At 36.8% G+C, this 23,437-nt stretch overlaps 1 protein-coding gene across 6 annotated transcripts in view; it reads right to left on the bottom strand.

The window, feature by feature from the left end:
* Window positions 1-23,437, bottom strand: part of KIAA0232 (KIAA0232 ortholog) — a 72,463-nt gene that overhangs the window by 30,455 nt on the left and 18,571 nt on the right. For 3 of the 6 annotated variants that reach the window (XM_056337965.1, XM_056337952.1, XM_056337958.1), the window contains exons 2-3: window positions 21,636-22,139; window positions 6,000-6,137 (exon numbers count right to left, since the gene is read on the bottom strand). In XM_056337965.1, the coding sequence (XP_056193940.1) occupies window positions 6,000-6,137; window positions 21,636-21,866 (369 nt within the window). In that variant the 5' untranslated portion in view covers window positions 21,867-22,139. Of the gene's footprint in view, window positions 1-5,999; window positions 6,138-18,310; window positions 18,377-21,635; window positions 22,140-23,437 lie in introns of those variants that run through there. The other 3 variants (XM_056337993.1, XM_056337974.1, XM_056337983.1) reach the window with 3 other exon arrangements.

Raw genomic sequence — 23,437 nt, 5'->3', positions numbered from 1 at the left:
TTCAACTTAATCTTATTTTTGACACATCTCAAATCTGTGCTAAAAGCAAGATATGTTTGAGATGACCATTTCAAATGTTTCACGACACTGTTCGCTAGAGCCACACTTGTTCCTCTAAGTGTTCCCATACAGTCCATATACACAGACACGAGAAGGGTCATATTCCTCCCTCGTAATTCCAGGTAAGCAAAGCCAACGCTCCAAGTAACAGCATGCCCACACCTGACTACATTGGGAAGAAATTACCATTACAAAGTTTCACCGGTTATGTTTCTGTGTTACTCCCAAGCAGCAACTTCTCAGAACAGCAGGCTGGAAGGCACTGTTTGCTTTTGTCAAATGTATGACAGCAGTACACTTTCAAAATCTGTTATGTAATTTTATTAACCATGGCTGATTCTTACTTTAAGATACCATATACTGTTTCTAGTGGCCATCAGCAGAGTCTGAGAGCCTGGTTAGTTCAGAAAAGGACCACACTGCCTGAACCCCTTGAATTTAGGACATACACCCCTTGAGAGATCAGAAGCATTAGACACTACTGATGTCTCAGTATGTGCTGTGGCACAGCGGAGGTGAAGTGGCCACCTATAGACACAGAAAGAATGAATCTGGGAGATCTGCTTTCATCAGTGCAGGAAGTATGATACATATGAAGTAGTCCACTTTGCTCATTCTTAAGATGCCCTCATACTGTTCAGCAGAACAGATACACTGATTGCTCTAACTGCAACTCTAGCACCATCTTCGGGTGAAATTTCACATGTAATACTGCAGGTGTTCACTGAATGAACTCTATTATACAGGAACTGCAATTACACAGCTGAAAACCTGCTATTATTGAGCAGTGCGACTTTTAGCAAAAAAACTAGTCAGCTGAAAGGTAATCAAGCTTGGATCTATGACCAATGGAAAGGCAACATGAGTAATTTCAATATTGTTACTGGGAAATATATCTACTGAGAAGTCTTACATGTATCAGTCTCAACAGCTAACCTCTAATTCCATTTTTGCTCTGACAGTATTCTCCTTATAAAAATACAACACAGGTGAGTTTCTAAACTCTTACTTTTTTACTAAACTTCTGAGTCTCAAAGATGCTGTTTTCTGTCTTGCTACTGACAAGTGGCATTATTCAAATCCAAAATAATGTCTAGACTGTCAGAATTAGTAGGCTTAAAAAATAAAACCAAAACCAATGTTGTGGTTTAACCGCTGCCAGAAACTAAGTACCACACAGCTGCTTGTTCACCCCTGCCCCCTCCAAAGAGGGATGGGGAGGAGAATCAGAAAGCGATGTAAAACTCGAGGGTTGAGATAAGAACAATTTAATAATTAAAATAAAATAGGAGGAAAAAACCAAAACAGTAACAACAACAACAATTACTAATACAATGAAAAGGAAGGAAAAGGAGAAAGGAATAAAACCAAAAGGAAGGGGAAAAAAACCAAGTGATGCACAACACAACTGCTCACCACTGACTAAGCACTGATTGACAGGCCTCAGCCAGCTCTCCCCAGTTTATACACTAAGTATGATGTTCTGTGGTATGGAACACCCCTTTGGCCAGTTTGGGTTAGCTGTCATGGCTGTGTCCCCTCCCAATTTCTTGTGCCCCTTCAGCCTTCTTGCTAGGCAAGGCCTGAGAAACTGAAAAGCCCTTGACTTTCTATAAACATTATCTAGCAACAACTAAGACATCAGCAATCAACAAGAAGAAACCAACAGAAGAACAATCAACATTGTTCTTGCACCAAACCCAAAAGGCAGCACTGCACCAGCTACTAAAAAGAAAATTACGCCACCCCAGCCAAACCCAGAACAAATAAAACAAAAAAACCCACCAAACCCCACATCTCAGAAACTATGAACAAACTGACCTCAGTTTTAAGGGTACCAGATGGGAATTAAAACAACTACTAACCAAAAAAAAGTCATTTAATGATGACAGAAACAGAAACAGTTGGTTTTACTTAAAATTTGAGGCAGTAATTTCAGGATAAAATTTCTTATTTTCCTAAACAGTTGTTGAGGTTTTATTTTTTACCCAACTTTTCATTAGAACAGATACCCCTACTTTGCTAGTTAATTGCAAGCAAACATTTTAAAATTTCTTCTACAATTCAGCAGGATAAAAATTAAGATAAAATCTCTACTCAAGGTCAATATTAACAAGCTTTTTAAGATTTCAGTGATTTTTCAGCATGTCTTTGAACTGTTATTTATGCTCTATTCAAGTGGTTTGGAAAAAAACTTCAGAATTTGCAGTAAGAATAGCAATTGATTGCTACATTACAGCACTTGTCTTAAAAGTTCTCACTATCGTTCTGACTTCATTTTCTGGCAAGTTGCAATGTACTTGTATTTTCTCTACTTTTGACTGCATCAAGAGCATCTGCAGCCAAAGATATATACAAATATAGATACTTTGAGACACCGAAATGCTTGTCACATAAAAAATACTGTCCTCAGAATGAACATACATTAACAATTTGCATTCTTACATATACCATATGCTGTCAAAATCAGGCCTCCTCTCACAAAAGCACTTAATTCACAACATACTTTGCCACTGCAAGCCATAGTGACAGAGCAGTCAAAAGACTGCAGCTTCTCTGACTTATCATCCTCCATAACTTTGGTCCTTATTTCTACAACATTCCCTAACTGTAGACTTTTTGAAGACAAATATTTGTTTTCTGCACCATAAAATTACAACTAGAGTCTTGCATTATTTTTTTTAATGAGACAAAAAACCTGAACTCAAACAAAACTAAGCTACCAAATAAAGTACCCCCTAAAAATGAATACTATGCAAATAAAAATCCACAAGATACAAGGTTTCCAAATATTTATTGCAACTATTAAATAATTTTTACTGTTATCAAGCAAATTTTCATCTAATCTGTTTTAGGACTTCCTCTCCCCATCAAGCATCTTTTTGAAGTGATCACCCTGTTTCAGACCTTTGATTACTGGTAGGGGGCAGTAGGCAGACTGTCTGCAATTTCTCAACGTATTACCGGTTTAATTAAACATAAACATCAGAATTATAGTACCTGGATCTTTGTCACTTCCTGTGAGAGTTAGAAAAGTTATTATTAGCCCTCAATACCTTTTCATCCTCTGCACATTTTCTTCCTCCTAAAATAGATCAGGCTGCAGAGTCCTGATGTCTTCATTTAATTGTCTTCCTGTTTGGGTTTTTTTTAATTGTGTGTCTCTGTACACATACGTGTGTATATATACTCTCTCTACAGACACACATAGGGTAAACATTCTAACCATTTCACTTAAGTATATTCAAATAAAATTGTATTTAAGTTTAAATATACTAAGACTTCTTTTGATTACTCCCAAGCTCCCTCAGCCTTGCTTGCTTTGCTCCAGTGCTAAGGCTGAAAGAGGAGGTTAGGCTGGAGGAGCAATAGCTCCATATCCATGTGAGGATAATGGTATTTCTGTATCCATCTACATCACAGGACAGCAAAACTATAAGCAAGCTCCAGAACTGCCCATGTGAATTACTGCCAGACCCCTTGCAAGAAGGAAAAACTGTTAAGAATAAAGCTGCTAGTTGAAGAGCCTAATGAAAACATCTACTTATTGACCAAAAGAAAATATTTTGAAAATCCCTAATATAAACATTTTCAAATGATTCAGAAAACAATATTTCAAAATTCAAGCAGCATTGGAAAAGAAAGTATTTACTTGTATCTCAACAGTTTTTATAACCAGTCCTCACTCACACACCACTAACCATCAACTCTGACTACAGTAACAGAATATTTTAATCTTTTTTCTAGAGATGAAATAATGAACATTCCATGGAGCAGCTTGAATGCCTCAGCAGAAACAGTGTTTTAACATTATGTTTCACAGTCCAAAAATTACTGATTATTCCTGTCAGATTGGCACACAAACATAAGTACAGAAACCAGGCAACATACAAAATGTGTTTGAAAAGCAGAAAGAAAAGATAACTCCTAAGTTACTTTAAAATATCACTATCATCAAAGCAGGATCACCATTCTCCTCAACTCCAGGGTAAAAAATCAATGAGTATCAATCTGTATTTCCCTCTTATGCAATACACATGTTAAACTACATACATAACAGCTTTAAGTATCTTTTCATTCAAAGGTTCCACCCTGTGTTGCAAAATAAAAAATTATGACCTACAATTTCATTAAAGATAATAAATATGCAACCTTAATTGTCTGAGCATGCAACAGAAGTCAAAATAGCCCTGAAATAACACAAGTCTACAGGTTGTAGATTATAGATTACTGCTGAACAATAAAAATCTGACAAGGTGGCAGGAATCAAAGGAGGAATTTACTTATTCAACATTTCAGATCACACATCTTTTTATCTTTCAAAATTCTAGTTGAAGGGTTTCTTCCCTTCTTGTTTTAGGTTATACAAAATTTCAAGTGGAGGCAAACCAGGGATTATTAATAAATTTACCGCATTCCTCCTTCTTTTCAACTACCTTTCTATATGTAACATAATGTAATAATATAAACTTAGCTCTAAGTGATGCTCATTGATTTTCAGCTATGTGAAGATGCATCAAGAGAGTAAATTCCCAATCGTCAGTATTCTTGTGGTCTACATATGAGACTACTACTTTTTGTTGTTCATAAAATGAGTACACAGATAGCCATATACTCAAGAAACACATTACTCCTTTTAGTTATTTCTTCATATTTGCTTCATATCTAAAATAACTTTTATGGTAGTCTGAGTGCTGACCTCAATATTCTGTAACTATAAGAGCAGAACAAATTACCAAACAAGTTCTATTTTGCATTGCTTTGTTAGGATAGTAAATAATGAGAAAATGGGAGTTCAGAAATCTCCCAATTAGTCAATTAGCACTTTAGTAACTGAACAAATGCTGAAGCAGCTTCACAAAGATTAGGCCAGTATATAATGGCAATGCTGCTGAAGGTGGTGGTGGTGGGAATAACCACACAAATCAGCTCCACTTCCTTCACTATTCTTGGCCACATACTTTCCTCACTCTTGCTGGCACAAGTGTCTGTGCTACAAATCTGACCAGGAAACCTCTCTGGGTTAACATTTCCTTCACCTCAACCAGGTTAATCTCAGGAAACTGATTCACTTTCCCAATACAGTTCTCCACACAACCACACAAATGCTTGCACAAGCACAAACTGTGACTAGAAGGCTGTATGGAGCAATTACACAACGAGGCTACACAGGTTGGATATAGTTTCTTCTTACAGTAGTGACAGATCAGAGCATTTGTACTTCTGTAAAATGAAAGACAGACCTTCTCATTTCTGCTATCTGAAAAATCCCCCTGGAGAGGTTTCGTTGACCTGTGGTACAGATTATTTTTTTCTTTTCAAATATTTGCTTTAACAGTCTCTCACTTTCTCCACGTTTCCATTGAGCTACATGGTATCTGCTGCCTCTGGTAGCTTCTTCCTCCAACCTGCTGCCTTTACCTCTCCTCGTTTTCCCTAGTCAGTGCAATTCAACTCTACTTCCATTCAACGATGTAATACGGAAAGTGAACATTTGCTACTGTACGTTGCATTTTATTTAGCGATTCTGAATTACACATACAGCATGCACAAAGCAAGATGGCTTTTTGTCCAAATATTCCATTCCTTGCTGCTCACACACACCACAAAGTAAATTTAGAACTTTAAGAAATTCTTTATGCAAAGCTTTGTGGTAATTTCAACACAAACCAGTGCATTGCAACTGTCCCTGCCAAGAACAGGTGAGAGCTTACAGAAAGGAAAGCATGACACTACATAGTACAGAATCTTTTGTGAAATCCTGCTGCCATACACAGATTTCATAATTTCCTAAAGAAAAATAAAGGACTGTCAGTGAACTCTTGGCAAATTCGCATTTTAAGAAGCCACAAATTAAAAGATAAGCATCACAAGCTAAATAATGTCCAACACAAAAAGGGGCATAAAGTTTTAAGTATTATTAAATAGTCCAAACTTACTTCATCAGAAGCAGAGCGAAGACACTGGACAGCAGCCTGTTTTTTCATTTCCTCTAGCGTTAGATCAGAGCACTTTTTCTTACTCTTTCCCCATTTCTTGTAAGCTCCCTTTTCCCAGCCCAGGAAGATGTCATTCTCCTAAAATGAAAGCAGAGAAATTACATTACTTAAAATACATTAATATCTCAGTATTATAGTATAACAGAACTACAAAAAACATACTGTTCAAAATAAAAACAACCTCATCCTATCTACTAAAAACTACTTTTTGCCAAATTAAATATAAGTTTGATTACAGAAAACCTACACTTACTGTTCAGAAAAGCACACGTATTTTTCACAGGACATCGAGGTTACTCACACTTCAATGCAGTATTTCCCAATTGCAAAGCATATCCATAAGGATCATTTTATGGCCAACTTATGGCTGAATGTATTATTGTAATTTACACAAAGTATTTTAGAAAGTTGTGCTGATCTCTGAATCCTTATTGGATGAAAAGCAAGTAGTTCAGAGTTAGGATTAAACTTGAGAAAGCTAAACAAGCTGAAAGAAGAAAATGCAATGTGAGATCACAAAGCCTGCAACTTAGTCTCACAATGAACATCATTATGACTAGAGATAGCAGTGCCTATCTTAAAATGAACCTGAACTAATTTCAGAAGCAAATCGGATATTGGGGGTGGTGTTTGCATTCCGATACATGCAAGAACATTTAATTAAGAACAATAAAATCAAAGAAGAAAGCTGTTGTATTATATGTAATCATCTGAAGATACATAGCATCCATTTTACATGGCTTTTCATAATTTGCAAAATTTATCACATTTGCTTATACTTTGCTGTCCATTCACGTATAAACACATGATTTCCCATGTTCATCTCAAAGAAATATTTTGGCTACTAAGAAAATCATCTTTAATGTCTTCTAATGTATGCTGGTCTAAATCATCATCTTCTTTAGAGAGATCCACAAACACCTGATGCTTTTCAACACTTGTTTCAACCTTTTCAACATGTCTGTTACTGCGTCTAATGAAATCCAGGCAAAGGCCTATCATAATTTAAAACAACTCCCAATTTCACATGTCTTCAAAATGAAGTAAAACCAGGTTGTCAGTGAAACTAGTTGTTTCGGGGGGGGGGGGGGGGGGGGGGGGGGGGGGGGCGGGGAAGAGTAAGATGAGGGAAAAAAAGAAAAAAAAGGGGTGGAGAGGGACCAATCACCTTCAGAAGTGGCTTTGAAATGGCTGCCATTCGTGATTTTCTATGACCAAGTCTTTCAGGAAAGAGTAAAGCAATTTGTTGCATTTATTTCTTAAAGTCTTGTTTCATCATCAAAACTGGAGAAACAAAGCTTTTTGTTCTTTCAGAACTAAATACCAGTCAATCTGTTTTTCCCTATACTTGTGCAAGATGCCAGTGATTCATTTAAAACAAGGAATTTGAACAGACTACTATTCTGTTATTAGGGCTAGCAGAAAGAACAAACAGAAAAAAATCCCAAGAAAATTCTTAGAAAATAGGTTCAACAGACTGTACACATCTACATTCCACTTATACACAATGAGGCTGTATAGCACTCAAACTCTTCCCAATATTCACATGAAAGTATACAAATTGGTTAGAGCCATCTACCCTCCAGCAGCTTCCCAAGCCTGTCCCACTCATCCACATGGGCACAATTACAACTGAAAAAATACATACCCATTTGCAACACACTACTCAAAATGAAAATCCTGGCATGCCACCAAGCGTACACTGGGTTAACTTCATTTATTCTGCTTTTAGGGGGAATGTTCATTAAGGCACCATCTACAATAGGAAAACGTTACCAAAATGCTCTATATTATTTTGGTTTATCTACACCAACAAAACTTTGCTTTGTACTGGTACATTAAAGCTAACGTCTGCAAGAGCAGCTTCACTAGCCATATGCTAGAAGTCTGCCACCAGAGCAGTAAGAACCTTCATGCTTACAGAAATTTATAAAGCTTTTCATTCAGCCCTCCACACACATAATTTTAAAGATATCTGACACTTGCCTACAAACTTTGACACTTGTCAATCTTCAAAAATTTAATCCTTGCAACAAATACCCAATTTTTTAAATGGAGGCAGGGAGACTAAATGCAATTCTCTCTCTAGCCCCCTCCACAGCTGCAAGTATCATGGTCTCGTCCCTCCTTCCAGAGTAAGCACACTGTTCATGCATTCTGGGAACAACACAGCTCATCTTGTAGGATGCAGTGATTGAGAACAGAGCTCCAGTAAAATCCCCTCCTACTTTCTACCTCTTTATACAATACACAGAAAATTTGTTTCTGAACATACAGTTTTCAATCACACTTGGCTGCCAGTGCTTTACACCACCATTTTAAGTTTTATAGGGGAAAAAAAATGTTGAAAACTTGAGGGTTTGGATTTTTTTTCCTAGACGAACTCACTAATTTTATAGCCTCAGGTTTTACAAGATTAGCAAACACCATGGGTTACAGTTATTCCACATAAAATTTTGAACTTTAAAATCCTCATGTAACTACAATGTTTATCAGCACCATATACCTGTTTGATATAGCCTAAATTTAACATTAAATTTAAATTAAAAAAAGGACTTTGCATTTTCTGAACACAAACCAAACACCACATCCATAAAACACTACAGAGCTGTGAAGAAAAAAAAAAATCCTACATGTAATTGCCGTATATATCAGAACCACTCTGAAATCAAATAACGAAAAAAACCCGCCAAGTGCATTACAGTGGAACGGGTAAAAAACAAGAACATGTCACATGCCCCAGAGAGTGAGTTTGTAGAACTCGAGGTGTGACACAAAAAAGTGAGTGGAATTCTGCTTTTGTGATAACTAAATAGATAAAAAAAAAAAAAGACAATCCAGTAGTTCCAAGTGGTTGAAAGTAATCTCTTGGGTTTTGTTGGGTTTTTCCCCCCCCTTTGTCTCCAGTGGTCAGGAGCCCATTAATAGGTTCACTCCTTAGACTGGAAAACATTTAGTCTATGACCAACTGGAAGGAAAGCAGTTCAACAGAACTTTCTACATGCACGAAGGCAAGTAAGCTAGTTACTTCATGTGGAAAGAATCACTACAGACTTCTCTTCAGCTAAGATGACTTCAATTACCTTGGTTCTTAATATAACTAGAGTTCATATAATAATGCTCGTTTTAATGTTTGTGGTCACTGAACATTTCATAAAACCAATGCCACCCCAAGCTTACAGATTTAAAAAGTCTGTATACACACAGAAGAAAACCTGAAATTTGGCTTAAATAATTCTCATATTTAAAACAGACTACCACTACTTAAAACTTCTAAGAGACCACCCAATATTAAATAAATACCAACAGGAAGCTGAGGCCATCTGGATATTGGAAAAATTCAAGTTCAAATATCTAAACTGCTATTTAAGCATCTATTCTTCAGAGTCCTACTGTACCTACTTACTATGTAACTAGATAATTTCATATTAGAGATTTTTTAATTGTAAAGACACCAAAGGTACAAAGTTTCATGATGAGAATAACTTAAGAACCATAATGTGGCTAAAGAAATGTTGATGAAGTATCTGTACTCTTTACACTAATGTTGCCTAAAGAAATCCAGCATTTGGAGTTCTTAAGTCAATCCTGAATTAATATACAAGCACCGATTTTAGAAAGAGATTTCTAAATTTTTTATCCTGCTCAACTACGCAAAAGCAGCAATTATACCACTTCCCTCCACACTACCAAGAAATTGGAAAAGCAAAAGAAAGGCAACTTTGGTAGCAATTCTTACTTTCATTTGTTATAAAGATAAGAAAAATACCTACTATCAGTAAGAGAACAAACATAACACCTTGCAATAAGATGGAAAGAAAATTGTTTTGAAGCTCATAGTCTACATAAATGGAATATCAGCGTTAAAAAAATATTTCAACAAACTTGCAGGAACTACCCATGTTTCATAAAAGCTGGAGTCAAGTTCACAGATGCAGAAACACTAGATGACTCAAGCTCCTAGTTGCTATTCAGGTAAGTAAACAGGCTTAAGTTTTGCCTCATCAGCAGAACAAACAGGAAAATAATCAGATTCAATAACTCTATCAACAAACTCTGCAAATGGGGAAATCAAATCAGCAGAAAAACGTGTTTTGAAAAATCAGATTCTTTTTCTTATAGTAAGTTCAGGGAAACTGATTCCCTAAGATTCTCCCTGCATAAATGCACTTCAGATTGAATTAGATACACACTAAGATAATGAACAAATATAATGTATATCAAGTTTTCAGATAACATACTGAACAGCCATAATCATCTATGTGGTCAACATTTCTATTTCTCATTATATCTGACCGACTTCAAGAATTTCCATTCTCTTAGAGAAGAAAATACTGAGAGATCAGAATACTGAGAATTCAAAAAAATATATTTGAATTAGAGAATTTTGAAGACGACCTCTTTTTTGAGCATTTTAAATTCAGCACAAACCAGTTGCTATTCAAGCATATTACCAGCCTGGCATTTCCTCTCTTGTAAAAGTTATTGCTGGCCAGCCAAAACATGCTGCTTCAACAAGTAGGTTCTTATACAAAATAATCACACACACAGACTATCCCTTTAAGAATTCAATATAAATACCATCAAAATAAGTAACCCAAACACCCAGACAAGATCATATAATAGGAAAAAGAATTCCCAAAATTGTTAAGGTATGAAGCAGAGTCATGCAAGATTGAGTAACATATGTGAACAATTTTTCCTTCTTAAAAATCTCATTTAACACATTAAGAGATATCGTCAAGGAAGGAGGGTGTGTGTGGTGTGTGGAATTTCCCACATTTTTTTTTAGAACGGGCAAACATTTGCCAAAGACTCAGGAGCACAGTTGATCGGTATTTTTGCCATGAATAGTTTGGATTTTTATGTCTACTGAACAGCTGGCCATCTCCTGTCCAGCGTAGTAATAAAGATTAAATTTTGTCCACGTGTTCCAAACTGGGGCATTAGTCTGCAGAGTCCTCTACCATGCTGTAGGAGAAACCTTTCTTACAAAACTTTTTTAAAGATGCTCAAGTGCAATTAAAATAGATCATCAAATTACAAGGAAAAAAATAGAACAAATGCTTATATGGGCAGAGTGAATAGTGAATGCATATGTCATAGTAGTTCCTTAGAAAGAAGTTCAAAACCAGCAAAAGACAGATCACCAAAACAACTGCTATGTCAAGGTCACAGATCGTACAAGACACCACAAATCCCAAAATGTTTGGATGTAACAACAGAATTTGCAGATCTTTACTGTGCCTGAGACAGAATAGTCTCAACTGAAGCCAGCAGCATTCTCCAAAAGCATTTACATTCTCTTTTTCTCTCCACACACAACCACCCAAAATAATTCTGAATAGCAACATGCAGTCCACAAAATTTTCCTGCTTAAGTCTATCATCAGTATATTTTAAGTCAGCGATGGCTATCAAGGTTTGCAGTGAATAAATGGGAGGAAAAAAAAAAAAAAAAAAAAAAAAAGATGATGACTATATAATCTAACATAACGAAAATGCAGGTAGCCCAGCAGTCCTGGTCTCTTCTAGCAACAACAGTTTTTACAGCACTGATGTTTAATTAAATCTGATGTTCACATAGGCAGGTATGAACCAGTGTGCACTGCAAGAAAGCTTTTCCAAAAACCTATCCAAAGAACTCAGAAAATGAACTCCAGATATGTTTGGATAAGCAGGGAATAGGAGAAAACAGCCATAAATTATACCCAAAATGGAATAGTTCCTTACTACCTCTTGGAAGATCTCATAATGGAGAATTTGGAGAAATCTGCAACAAATCACGTGTACTTCACCTTTAAGATTATTCAAGCAGTAGACTGTGTAAATACCTTCAGTGATCTTCCCTGAAAAAATACTTTTCCTAAACTGAGATTCAGAAAAAAACTCTCAAAGCCTGCTTAGAGCCACAGAGATATATACTTTATTATAATAGCTTTTGTGAAAATTTTAAGAGACATTGCATCTCATTATAATTGATGAGAAAGGTCTAATGTGCCAGGATAAGCTCAGACATTCCTCACAGGCTGCCTCAGGTTGAGACAAGGAGATAACACACAAGCAAGGCAATTCAGAAGAAAACACAGTAACAGTGGCACAAACTCATCTTGTGTTCTCCAAAAGAAATGCACTAAGAGGTTCAGCAGACAAACAGCAGGTAAGTACACTTTCAGGGAGCAGCACAAGTTTTCTCCATTTCAAAAGCCATGCTATCACAAAATGGAGAGGACTGGAAAATACTCTCTAATGTTAGATAACTACTCAAAAGTTAGGTATTACTGGGGAAATAATTCATCAGAGACTTTTTGTGAAAAGCCAGAGAACCATCTAGCTGCTAAGTTACCTCTTTCCCAGTTGCTGTAACTGGAACAGTACAATCCTACGCAGTTGGACTGTAACAGCACAGCTGATAATGTATCAGAGCACATCACACACTGCTATGACTTCAAGGTCCTCAAAGCATTCAGGACTGATTGATTATTCCACTACCGGCAGGCAGAGAAGAACTCCACCTATCAAAACCAACTGACCCAAGTATAAAATCCAGTAATCTAAGCTTCCGTCAATTATATACTCTTGCTTATAATATTACCAACCTAAAAGGGCAGTCTATGCATTGTTCGCTAAAAGAAGTTACTCCAGGCTGAAACCAAGCAAGAAATTGATCACACCCACTCCCAAGAGCAGAGAACATGCAAATGCTGCATCTGTTGAAATTCTGTGTTTGTTGAGCAGGCTGCCTTTAGAGTTTTCCCATTAAAGTAAAAGCAGAAAAGAAAAATTTAGCAAAGTTATAGCTACAGCTAAAAAGACATCATTTTACTTGCATGTCTTACCTACTAGCAGAAAAGAAAGCCAAGAACTCAACAGAAACTGCCACTACAGAGTCCCAGATATCTGGAAGGGACATGTTATGACTGGAGAAGTTATTTCACGGTATTTATGGTTACTATCTTGGACTTCAAAATAAAGTTGTGTGGCAAGCATCACAGACCACTGTAATGATCTGATTTTGGAGAATACAGGCAATATACATCTATGCTTGGAGACATGTGGTGAGCATACCATCAGGCAACAATCTACTGAACAAAGAACACTAAGGGGGTATCTCAGCAAGCCCCAGAATCAGCACAGAGGAGGCTGCAAATAAATCCTGGCTGTTGTGAAGACTAACCAGCCTAGCACCTGTGCCTGTAACTTGTATGCCTGTATTTGCATGACGAAAGCCTTTGTGAGAACACCTCAGTAGTCACAACACTAAAAAGGTGACCCTGTAAATTCTTTTTGCATGATGGAGAGAGAGGCAGGTACACCGATGCTACTCATGAAGTCACAAAATGGTAACAGTACTCTTTTAAAAGGTAACTTTGATTACTCAGAGCAGAAGCTAATGATAACATTTTAACTGTATTACACAGATGGGCCTACTCAATAGGATGGTACACAAGATAGGCACCACAGAGCCTACATAAGCTTGATGTCCCGAAGAGGACAATTCACATATTGGAATAGACATGCTTACAAAGGTGTCAGCATTTAAGCATGATCACTCATGCTGGTACAAAAGCAGAAGACAGACTGAAAGAAAAATCTCTCTGATAACCACAGACCTTGAGAACAAATGCTTTTCTTTTGCATGAACCTATCAGCTAAAGCTGATACCCCTATCCCCTGAAACCTGTACAGTTTGCATAAATACAATGATCCTGGGAGTCTACTGCTGAGCTCCAATCGCTGCCACAAAAGAATACAAATGCATGGTTCACGATAACCCCCATCTAACTGTCACCAAGATGGAAATACAAAACATTGCAGCTCTCTCAAAATTAACAAGTCAAATGCCAACTAAAATTTAACAAGTTGAAAAGAAAAGAAAAAAAGAAAAAGTCCCACAGAGACACTACACCAGTTTTGTTCCCGCTTTGGCTGAAAGCTCTCGTACGAACCCAACTGAAACCACTTCAGCACCAGCATAACAACCATAGGTGCAGCTGTTCTTCACAAACAGAACTACAGGTGCTTTCACAGGACAAAGCCCATTACACTGAGGGAATCACAAGTCTGCTCCAAGACCTAAAACATGAGGCCCTACCCTGCCGCACATGCAGCAGTTCAGAGAGAGTATCTGGGAGCTTTTTGAGGCACATGCCTTTACAGAAAAGCCATTGCAGCCACCCTCCACTGCTTAACTGAAGAGGAATCCATATGCCCCCAATTTTTCTCACCCAGTTCATGTTGTATACAAAAAATTTATTTTCCAAACTTTAAATATGACAGCATGAGTTATATAGTCCTCAGATAGTCACTCGGGGGGCGGGGAGGGCGAGCAAGGACCACATCTAAGTTCTCCTCTACAAACTTTTAAACTTATCTGAGCTTTTACAAAACTTAAAATATTTTCTATTAATAAATAAGCTTTATGGGCATATTAACTTGAGGATATAGTACTGTTTCCTAAATATGATAAATTTCTTCAGTTTTCACATTTATGCATGAGAAAAAGAGGGTTTATTCCTAACCCTGCAAACATGTACACATTTGAATACTCTAAGAACTTAAAGTTAACCATTCTAAAAAGTACAGACAGAAGTCTTGGTATCACAGTTCCCTTTCCTACCTAACTATTCTTCCTACAACAGTTTCCACAACTTGAACTTTGCATACTTAATCTGGGTAATGATTAAAAAAACAAGGTCAGAAAAACCTTAAAAATTGTTACTACAGGAATGTTACACTGCTTAATAAGCAGTAACACAAACTAAGCTGAAAATATTCTGTATTCAGGAAATATACTTCTACATGTTACTGGTGAACTTTGCAACTTAACGACACTTGTGTGCAGCAGTCATACAGCATTACCCTACCCTAACTTTTCTTCTTTATTAATGCATTAAATTAATAAAATTAACAAAAAATAATACATTAAAAAAATGGGTTTGAATGATCCACAGTTATTTCTTAGGGATGATAAAAGAGCCGTTGGAATTATACTAAAACCTGCATTGTCATCTGTAGTTAATTAGGCATACTGGCCAGATTAACATTTAATACTCGGTTAGTGTAATACAGGGGACCAAATCCTCATTTCTCCTCCTATCTTGAGGTTATGGAGGAGATTTTCCACTTCAGAACAAACACAACAAAACACATCCTCTTCCCCCTAAAACATGCATGTGAAAAACTGAATAGCTATTACTAAAATATAAATCTATACATCAGGTCCCTCTACTGGGTTAACATGGGATGGCAGTGAGAATCGAAGCCCCACATTAGACTAGATCTTTGAACCTAGCAGGTGCATCACAAGTACTGCCACAAAAGGTGTCCCATTTCACCGGCACACGTTAAGCAAATACAGAACAGTTGGCAATGATAACCCCATATCAGTTCAGAGTGATAGACCAAAAGCATTTGTGGAGATAAAACCACAGAGTAAAGACCTCAAATTTATCTTACATGGCCTGAAGTGTTTTTTTCACCACTCCGTTCTCCTCTTCATAGAAAAGAGGAAAACTACATTTTGGACTTCAAATATGTATGTGCTAATGATGGAAAAGCAAGAATAAAAACTATGATCAGAGAGTCAGCATAACATAGCTATCCTTCTGAAGACTTTTTCAACCCCTCCATGCAAAACATTACCTGAATGGAAGTATTTCAAATCAGTCTACAAAAAGAAAAAAACTTATGCTAGTCACAGAAGAACACAATTTGCAGTACAACAGCTACCTCATTCTGAGAGCTAAGAAAATACTATCTTGTAAAAAAGTTTCTTTAGGATATTTACTTTTGAGGGTCAGAAAAAAATGCCAACTTCTAAAAATTAGTTGAAAGAAGTAGATCAAAAGCAACACAAGACACTTGATATGGAAAGTATGCGTAACAAATGCATTTAGACGTTCACGCTGCATGACCAAAGGCTTACAAACAAAGCCTTTATCTTACAGAGTGTTGAGCTGTTGGGTTTGGGTTTTGGGGTTGTTTTTTAATAAAGGCTCTGTCTCACCAAAAGGGAGAACAGTCTATAGGCAAATATAACATGAACTTGTTATATTCGGAAACAGCTATGCTTACAAATAGCATATAAAAAATACAACACAGAACACTGATTTTAATACTGTACAAACAAAGATCAACGAAATAATATTTTAGGCAAAATATATTTTAAGGTGACGCCCTCCACTTCTCACAGGGTACACAATCTTAATGTAGTACTTACTATATAACAAACTGGTTTGAGAACACGTCTCTACAAATATACTTTTAATTAGAATTTAAATAAAAGTAAGAAAGCTTAAAAGCACCTGGCTAGTTTAACATTAGGAAACTAAAAGCGAGACAGCCTGATCTAATCTGAAGTCAAAGAGCTGTCTCACAATGTTCAAATCTCCCCCAACAGCAATTCTGTGGGTCCCTGAAAGTTAGAAATTTGTCAGTAATTTCACGGGGTTTTCTCCTAAATTTACCTTTTACTCCAAAATAAGAAAAATCAGTCATAAAATGCACATGAAAAAAGCATATATACTTAACAGAAATATTCTGTGCTTCAGTTACCATCCCAGTCTTTAAATCCATACCCATTTTATGAGGTTTTCCTTAACACACCAAAAGCATCTAACAGGCCATCTACCTCAGAACAAAATGGAGTGGTTTCCAAATATTTTGAACAGAGACCACTGATAAGCCTCAAATCTTAAAAAAATAACAAGCATACACCACCCCCCAATAATGAATATGTTACATAATACGGTCCCACAGATTCCTGTAGTAATTTTGACCACGCAGACATCTAATTTATGTGTACATCAACTTCAGAATCTTGTTCTCCAATACAACTGTAAGCAAGAAACACCCTTGTTTGTGTGTGCATGTAAATGTACCACTGAAGCCCTTACTTGTATCCTGATACGACAAACCTAAACTAACTAGCTACAAAGCCCCCAAGCTATTTCTATGAACATCCTGCTGTCACAGTAATCAAGGAAAATGTGCAAATGCAATTCATATTGCCTTTGTATTCTCTCCTCCATCAGTCAATGTGGAAAAATCCCAAAAAGCTTCCTCGCTTCTGCCCTCTTAAACCCTCCCACCAGCAATATCATTGCCACAAAAAAAAAAAAAAAAAAAAAAAAAAGGCAAGGCGAGGGGGAAGGGAAGAGAAGGGAAATAAAAAAAAAGTGCACACACTAAGAACAAAGGCCTGCTTAAGAACTTTTACATCTCAAGCTTTTAGACTTATTTCTAAAAGTATAACTTGCATAAGAATTGTGCTATAAATGCCAATGATAATTAACTTCAGTATTTGAGTATTTTTTAAAGACATTGAAGATGTGTATATTTAGCAGGTCTTACAGTAATTCTTAGTAAATGCTTACAACATATATAACCACCGCAGCTCTGGAAGGTCTTGGCCACAGTACAATTCATACTTTTCTTTCAAGATTCTTTTCTTGAAAGCTTCCTAGTACTTTGAAACATGGCTTGGCAAAACATACCTGCTTATCAATTTTCCCATTATTTTAATAATTTTTTCAGTTTAAGCCAATAAGTCAGAATAAAAACTGCAAACATTCCAGTAAAATTTGTTTGCAGTGTATTAGGGTTTTACTTTCACCGGTTTTCTGCACTGTGTCTTCCTCCACAGGCCTCCACACAAGTACCTGCAAGAAGCCCCTATCAACTCTTTGAAAACTCACAACTTATTGGTCTATCATTTTCCGATATTGAGCCTGCATCCATATGATACCCAACAGAGACCACTCTAATTGGGCAAGGCATGGAACAGTAACAAAACCTCAACAAACCACAACAAAAAAGACTCCAGAAAAACACTCATACCAAAAACTCAAAACAAAATGAAAAAACAAAACAAAACAAAAAAATTACCCCAAACACATTTTCTCTTCTTTCCACATATCAAACTACCTCACTATACAGAGACAGGTAATACTGAAAAGAGGTCAAGGGACCAAACACACAGAAGTCTGCAGTAGTAAAATATAAATACATAAATAATATTCTAACATATTTATATATTACTAACAAATCAGATGGGAATATCCTGCTTATTCTCAAAAATAACCCTGAAGACCTAGTTAATCAAGACTTCTGTATTCTTTTGAGATACCTATTTTAAACGTAAGCTGAAGCGACTGATAAACACAGTAACATTTTAAATAACTAGGTATGCCTAGTAAGGTTGGGGATGATTTTTCACTCATTTTTTATTTTACATCATTCTGTACTTACCGGACAGAACCTCACTCCAGGACTTCAGAGTTCCATCTCCTTGCTACAGTTGATGACACCAGAAAACTATATAATAAAGAAAGCATGGAAGGAAGCTACCTGAAGCAACTAAACCAGTGCTAATACTGTCATCAACATTCTAAGGTGGAAAGGTCTTAATGTCAGTCTTAACTTCAGTTTACAACATTTCTAATGAAGACTATTTTTACAGTAGCTGTAAGATTAAGACTGCCTAAATTTATCCTCTTCACCACACCTACCCCCAAAAAAACCACATTGCAATTCATTTAGTATTGTTCATATGTGTAATCCCATTCTGGGCGTTCAAAGACCATACATTTCATCTAACCTGTTCAAAACAAAAGTCATTGCTGTATTTTTGGGAAGAAATGATGGCTAATCACTCCCTGCAGAAACAGAGTTCTAGAAGCAAAGAATCTTAGAACAGCCCAGGTAGGAAAGGGCCTGGTTGGGGAATCATCTGGTTCACCCTTTCAAGGAAAACGGAGCCTAGATAACATTATCTAGCACCACGTTCTACTGCATCTTGAAAACCTCCAGCAATAGGGAATTTACCACGTTCCTGAGGAGGTTGTTCCAGCAAGTAAGTGTTCCTACTATTAAAGAAAAGAAAAAAAAAAACCTCTCGCACATTGAGATTAGAAGTGTACCAGTGCAACTTCTACCCATTGTCCTTTGTCTTCTCCATGTGGCTCCTTGTGAAGAGAAAGCCTCCATCCTCTTTGTAGCTGTCGTCTAAGTTGGTGAAAAATCACTGCAATAAACCCACTATAGAGAACAGTTCCTTCCCTGGAAATTCTGTCACCTGTCTCAAGAATCAAAGGAATCATATGGGAGAAAAAATTCCTGAGATGCCAAGAACCAACTCTTCCATGGCCATTAATCTGAATTAAGGGAGCTCAGCAACTCTCAGTATTTTACTCTTAAATTATTTATCATTTAGATGTTTAATTGCTGTACTCTTCCCTGACTTCTATTTGTAGACAACACCATAGTACTTTTTTTGCTCCTTTGTCTTAATGTACCTACCACCAAAACTGGATTGAAACTGCTTATATGCAAACATATGCTTTAGAGTACAGATTCTCTTGTTTCTGAATGACTTAAACCAAAATTAATTTTAAAATACCAGGTCATACAAATAACCAGTAGGCAATAAAATAAATAAACAGAATAACAAGCACATGTGTTTTAAGATTTCATCAATTATCTGTGTAAGAAATTTGTATTTGCAGTCTTGTAAGAGTAAGCTATTTGAAAAAGGAATTAGGTCGCAGTGTATTTCATAACACATGCATCCAATCATTATTACAGAATATCATCACAAAATTAAATTGATATTAGGTCTCAACACTCAGAACACAATTATTGAAGTGAATAATTGCAATAAAAGTATGTTATAAGCAGGATCAAATTGGAAGAGGTGGAAAACATCCAGCTTCTTCAAATTTCAATGTTGTTCAGAAGACATTCTGTACGTTTGTACTACAGCACCCGCTCAGCATCACAGGTTTTGGCTACCCTGTCAGCATGTGGTATTCTCTTTGGCTCATTAGGTTCAGATAATCAACTTGGAAAAAGAACAGACACATTCCTTAAAGCTCTGCTATCAACCCACAAAGCACCCAGTTAAGGTATCAAAATGAGAAATAAACTGAATGAGGTTTTCATAATATAGTTACTTTGCTTCTTGCAAAGCCTGATAAAAAGAAACCTAATTTTGGCACTTCAGTCAAATCATCACAGTAGTGACTTCAGTTATGACTATGCTCTAAAATGGACTGAAAAGAAACATTTAATTTTTCTCCAAGGCCACAGAGCTATCTATGAAGCGCCTCAAATTCTGGTGTGGGTTCACTTGGTTTCTTTTTCCTGTTCTTGCCCCACGTCCTCCTCTCAAACAGGTTTTGGAACTTTATTCTGTCCCCTTCTAAAATACAGCTATTCTCATCCAATCAAGGCCTAAGTAAGTTCACTATTAAGGTACCAAAGAATACTTACAGTGGTGGCGTTTTTATTTATTATTATTTTTATTAATCATGAGGTTGTTCCTGGTGACTTTCACTGCTGCCAGGTAAACTTAAAAACAAAAAATAGTGTTGGGCATAAAGTTTTCTGTTTTGTACAACAGAAGCATGAAAGCTTTTATGCACAGTTATGGTTGCTAAGAGTTCAGAAACTGGCAGCATCTGACATGAACTTTTTTCTGCTTCAACTGCATTTACATCTATCCCACAATACTCTGCCCTGCTCTTGCTGTTTTTTTAAAAAAAGTACACTAGAAACAAGTGGAAGTTCTGAACCAATGTGTGAAGTATATATGGGTAGCAATGTATGAAGTATAATCAAAACAGCAGCAACAAAAAAGAACTAATAATTAAGCCATCAAATAAGTGCTATTTGCTTTCCTTTCTTCCCACTGTAAATCACAGCCACCTTATAAGATGAAGTCTATGGTCAGCAGCAACCTCATCCCTTCTTGAAAACACCAGAACTTCCCCGAGTCCTATATCCAGAAACCTCCATTACTAAAAGTATTTTGATACAGGTTGATGATGCAGAGTAATTAAAAGAAAGAAAAAAACAAAAACACAAATAAGGTGAAATCAGGACTGAAAAGTACATTGCAGTGACATATAAAATCCACAGCAATAAAGGCACACGGAAACAGTAAGTGTTGTGCCTATCTGATACATAGCTTCAACTTTATTTCCCCTGCCCTTTTTGAGCTTCAGTCATGTATAGCAACTCACTGTTCCACAACTCTTTTGCATGTCTTTTATCAGGATTTAGCATGAACGTTCTTTTAGAAGAGATGAGTATTTAAAATACACTATTGCATTATATTATTAACAAAACAAAAAAGAAAAAGGGTGGGGCTTTTTTTATTCTTTACTGAAAACAGCAGAAGATTAAGTCCATGAGAAGTGATGGGGAGAAGCAGGCCAATTTGACACAGTTTATAGGAATTACATTAGTTTACTAATGTTCCAATACTCAAATAACCTTGTAATCATGAGTACTGATGGTCTGCATTTACGATACAGAACATGCCAGTGCTGTTAGCTCTGAAATCAATTGTAGCAACATGAAAATTTTAATTTAATTGCTCATACAGCAAACTAACTACATTAATGTCAGTACACCCAGCAAATTTAATTCCAATGTGGTTTATACCCCCCTTCCACCCACACACTGAAAGACAACCACCCCCCCATCTGAGCCATACCCATGGATAAATACACAAAACATAACCGATACAAAAACTCACTTTCACTGGACAACATCTAAAATATGTAAATACCTGTTCCTGCAGGTCGTAGTCATAGCTATCATGCAGCAGAAGACTGAGGACATACCGAGTATAAATCATGGCATCAATGCCACACTTCTCTAGCTCTTGTCCCAGCCAGGTCTGCACTGGACCCAAAGCATGTAGCAGAGACATTTCAGAAACAGATACAGGGCCTGGATAAGAGCTTGAGGAGCTTTCAGATGGCAAACCATCCACAACAACTGTACAGATAGGGCGCATGAATCTAGGTGGTTGGCATCCTTATAACGTGAAGCATTTTCTGTAGTTGATATTCCGTCGATATCTGGAGGTGATTTTCACTCCAGTAAATAGGAGAGAGGCTTGACTTCTAGGACAATCATTTATGTTTCCTGGCAGTTAGCCGTCTAGAGACGAACATCACTCTTCAGGCATGACCAGTGAATAAACTAAATCCTAACAGCAAACACATATGTAGATGTGTTTTTCTACCTTAATTTCACATTGAGGCCAGATGCAAGTCCCCAGCAGGACCTATAAAGAGGAAAAAATGATAAGTTGTGATAATATGTATCCATAAATGAGTAATATTAAACAGTGAAAAAAACCACCCAATGTAGAGAGCAGTCATTTACATACTGCTTACTCCACATATATAGTATACCTATTCAGTGTCATTTTGAAAGGTAACAGGAGTAATTCCAAGTTTAAAGGTACTTAGAAAAGGTACTTTTTAATACAGGAAGAGAAACTCATTAAAGACTTCACAACTAATCCGTTGATTGAAATATATGCTTGATTTAGCTTTATGGGAAAGCTGGGATTCTGTTACTTTCATTATCAGCTGAAAAAAATCCACTTTGAGAAACAATCAATCAATCTATGTTAGTTTGCATAACGACTGACCGTATATTTTGTATCACTAAAGCACAATATAATCCTATTGTTTTGCAGTGATTTCTGGTTTTGGAATAGAAAAAGGTGTCTTCTTTATAAAAGAACTCACTTACAAAATTTACCTGGCCCGAAGTCTCATAAATCCTACCACAAAATAGTTGCTATCTTCAGGCGTGGGGTTTGGGGTTGTTTGTTTTCTCAGGACAACAAAGTATTTTGTCATCCAAAATCTGTCCTCACAAAAATAAAAATCTCTGGAATAACTTCCAAAATTTGAGCAGAATAGAATTTATCAGTGCCAGAATTAACATTTAACCCTCTTCACAGAAAGCATACACCAGTCTTACCTGAGAACTTACCTAAACCATACCCTAAAACAGACAAACCATCCTAAGACTTGCACCATCCACAATCCCAAATCTATCTTGCTAAGTAAGGAGGAGAAGGTGCAAGCACCACACATGTAGGCATTCTGCCCTCTAACCCAGAAGAATGCAGTCCAAAAAAGGCATTTTTGAACTGGTCTGCCAAACAACCACATGTCAGTCTGGCATTTGTGTAGGCCTTCTGTCCTCTCCAGCTTCTCAGCAAGAGAAAACAAAGCTCAAATCCTAGCAGGAAATATCCCTTCAATGAAAGAAAACAAAGACTAAAGGATCTAAACAAAATCTACTCTTTTGTTTCAACCCCACTGCAAGATGGCCAACACACTCAAAACAGACACCACCTACTACAACTATCTGAACTATATGCTGTGTGCCAGGAACAGATGCACAGAGCCAGGAGAAGGATCACTGCTCAGCAGGAAAGCACCTGAAGCCCACGCAGCACAAAGGAATTCCAGCCACTCCAGTGGGTAGGTCAGCTTCATTGGGGGCCCAACTTAAATGCTTCTGTGCAAACACATGTAGCATGGGGAATAAACAAGAGTTAGA

Source organism: Falco biarmicus, chromosome 1 (genome assembly GCF_023638135.1).
Source record: "Falco biarmicus isolate bFalBia1 chromosome 1, bFalBia1.pri, whole genome shotgun sequence".
Classification (NCBI taxonomy): Eukaryota; Metazoa; Chordata; class Aves; order Falconiformes; family Falconidae; genus Falco; species Falco biarmicus.
The sequence above is the reverse complement of the archived record's forward strand: the minus strand, read 5'-3'. Positions and strand labels throughout refer to the sequence as shown.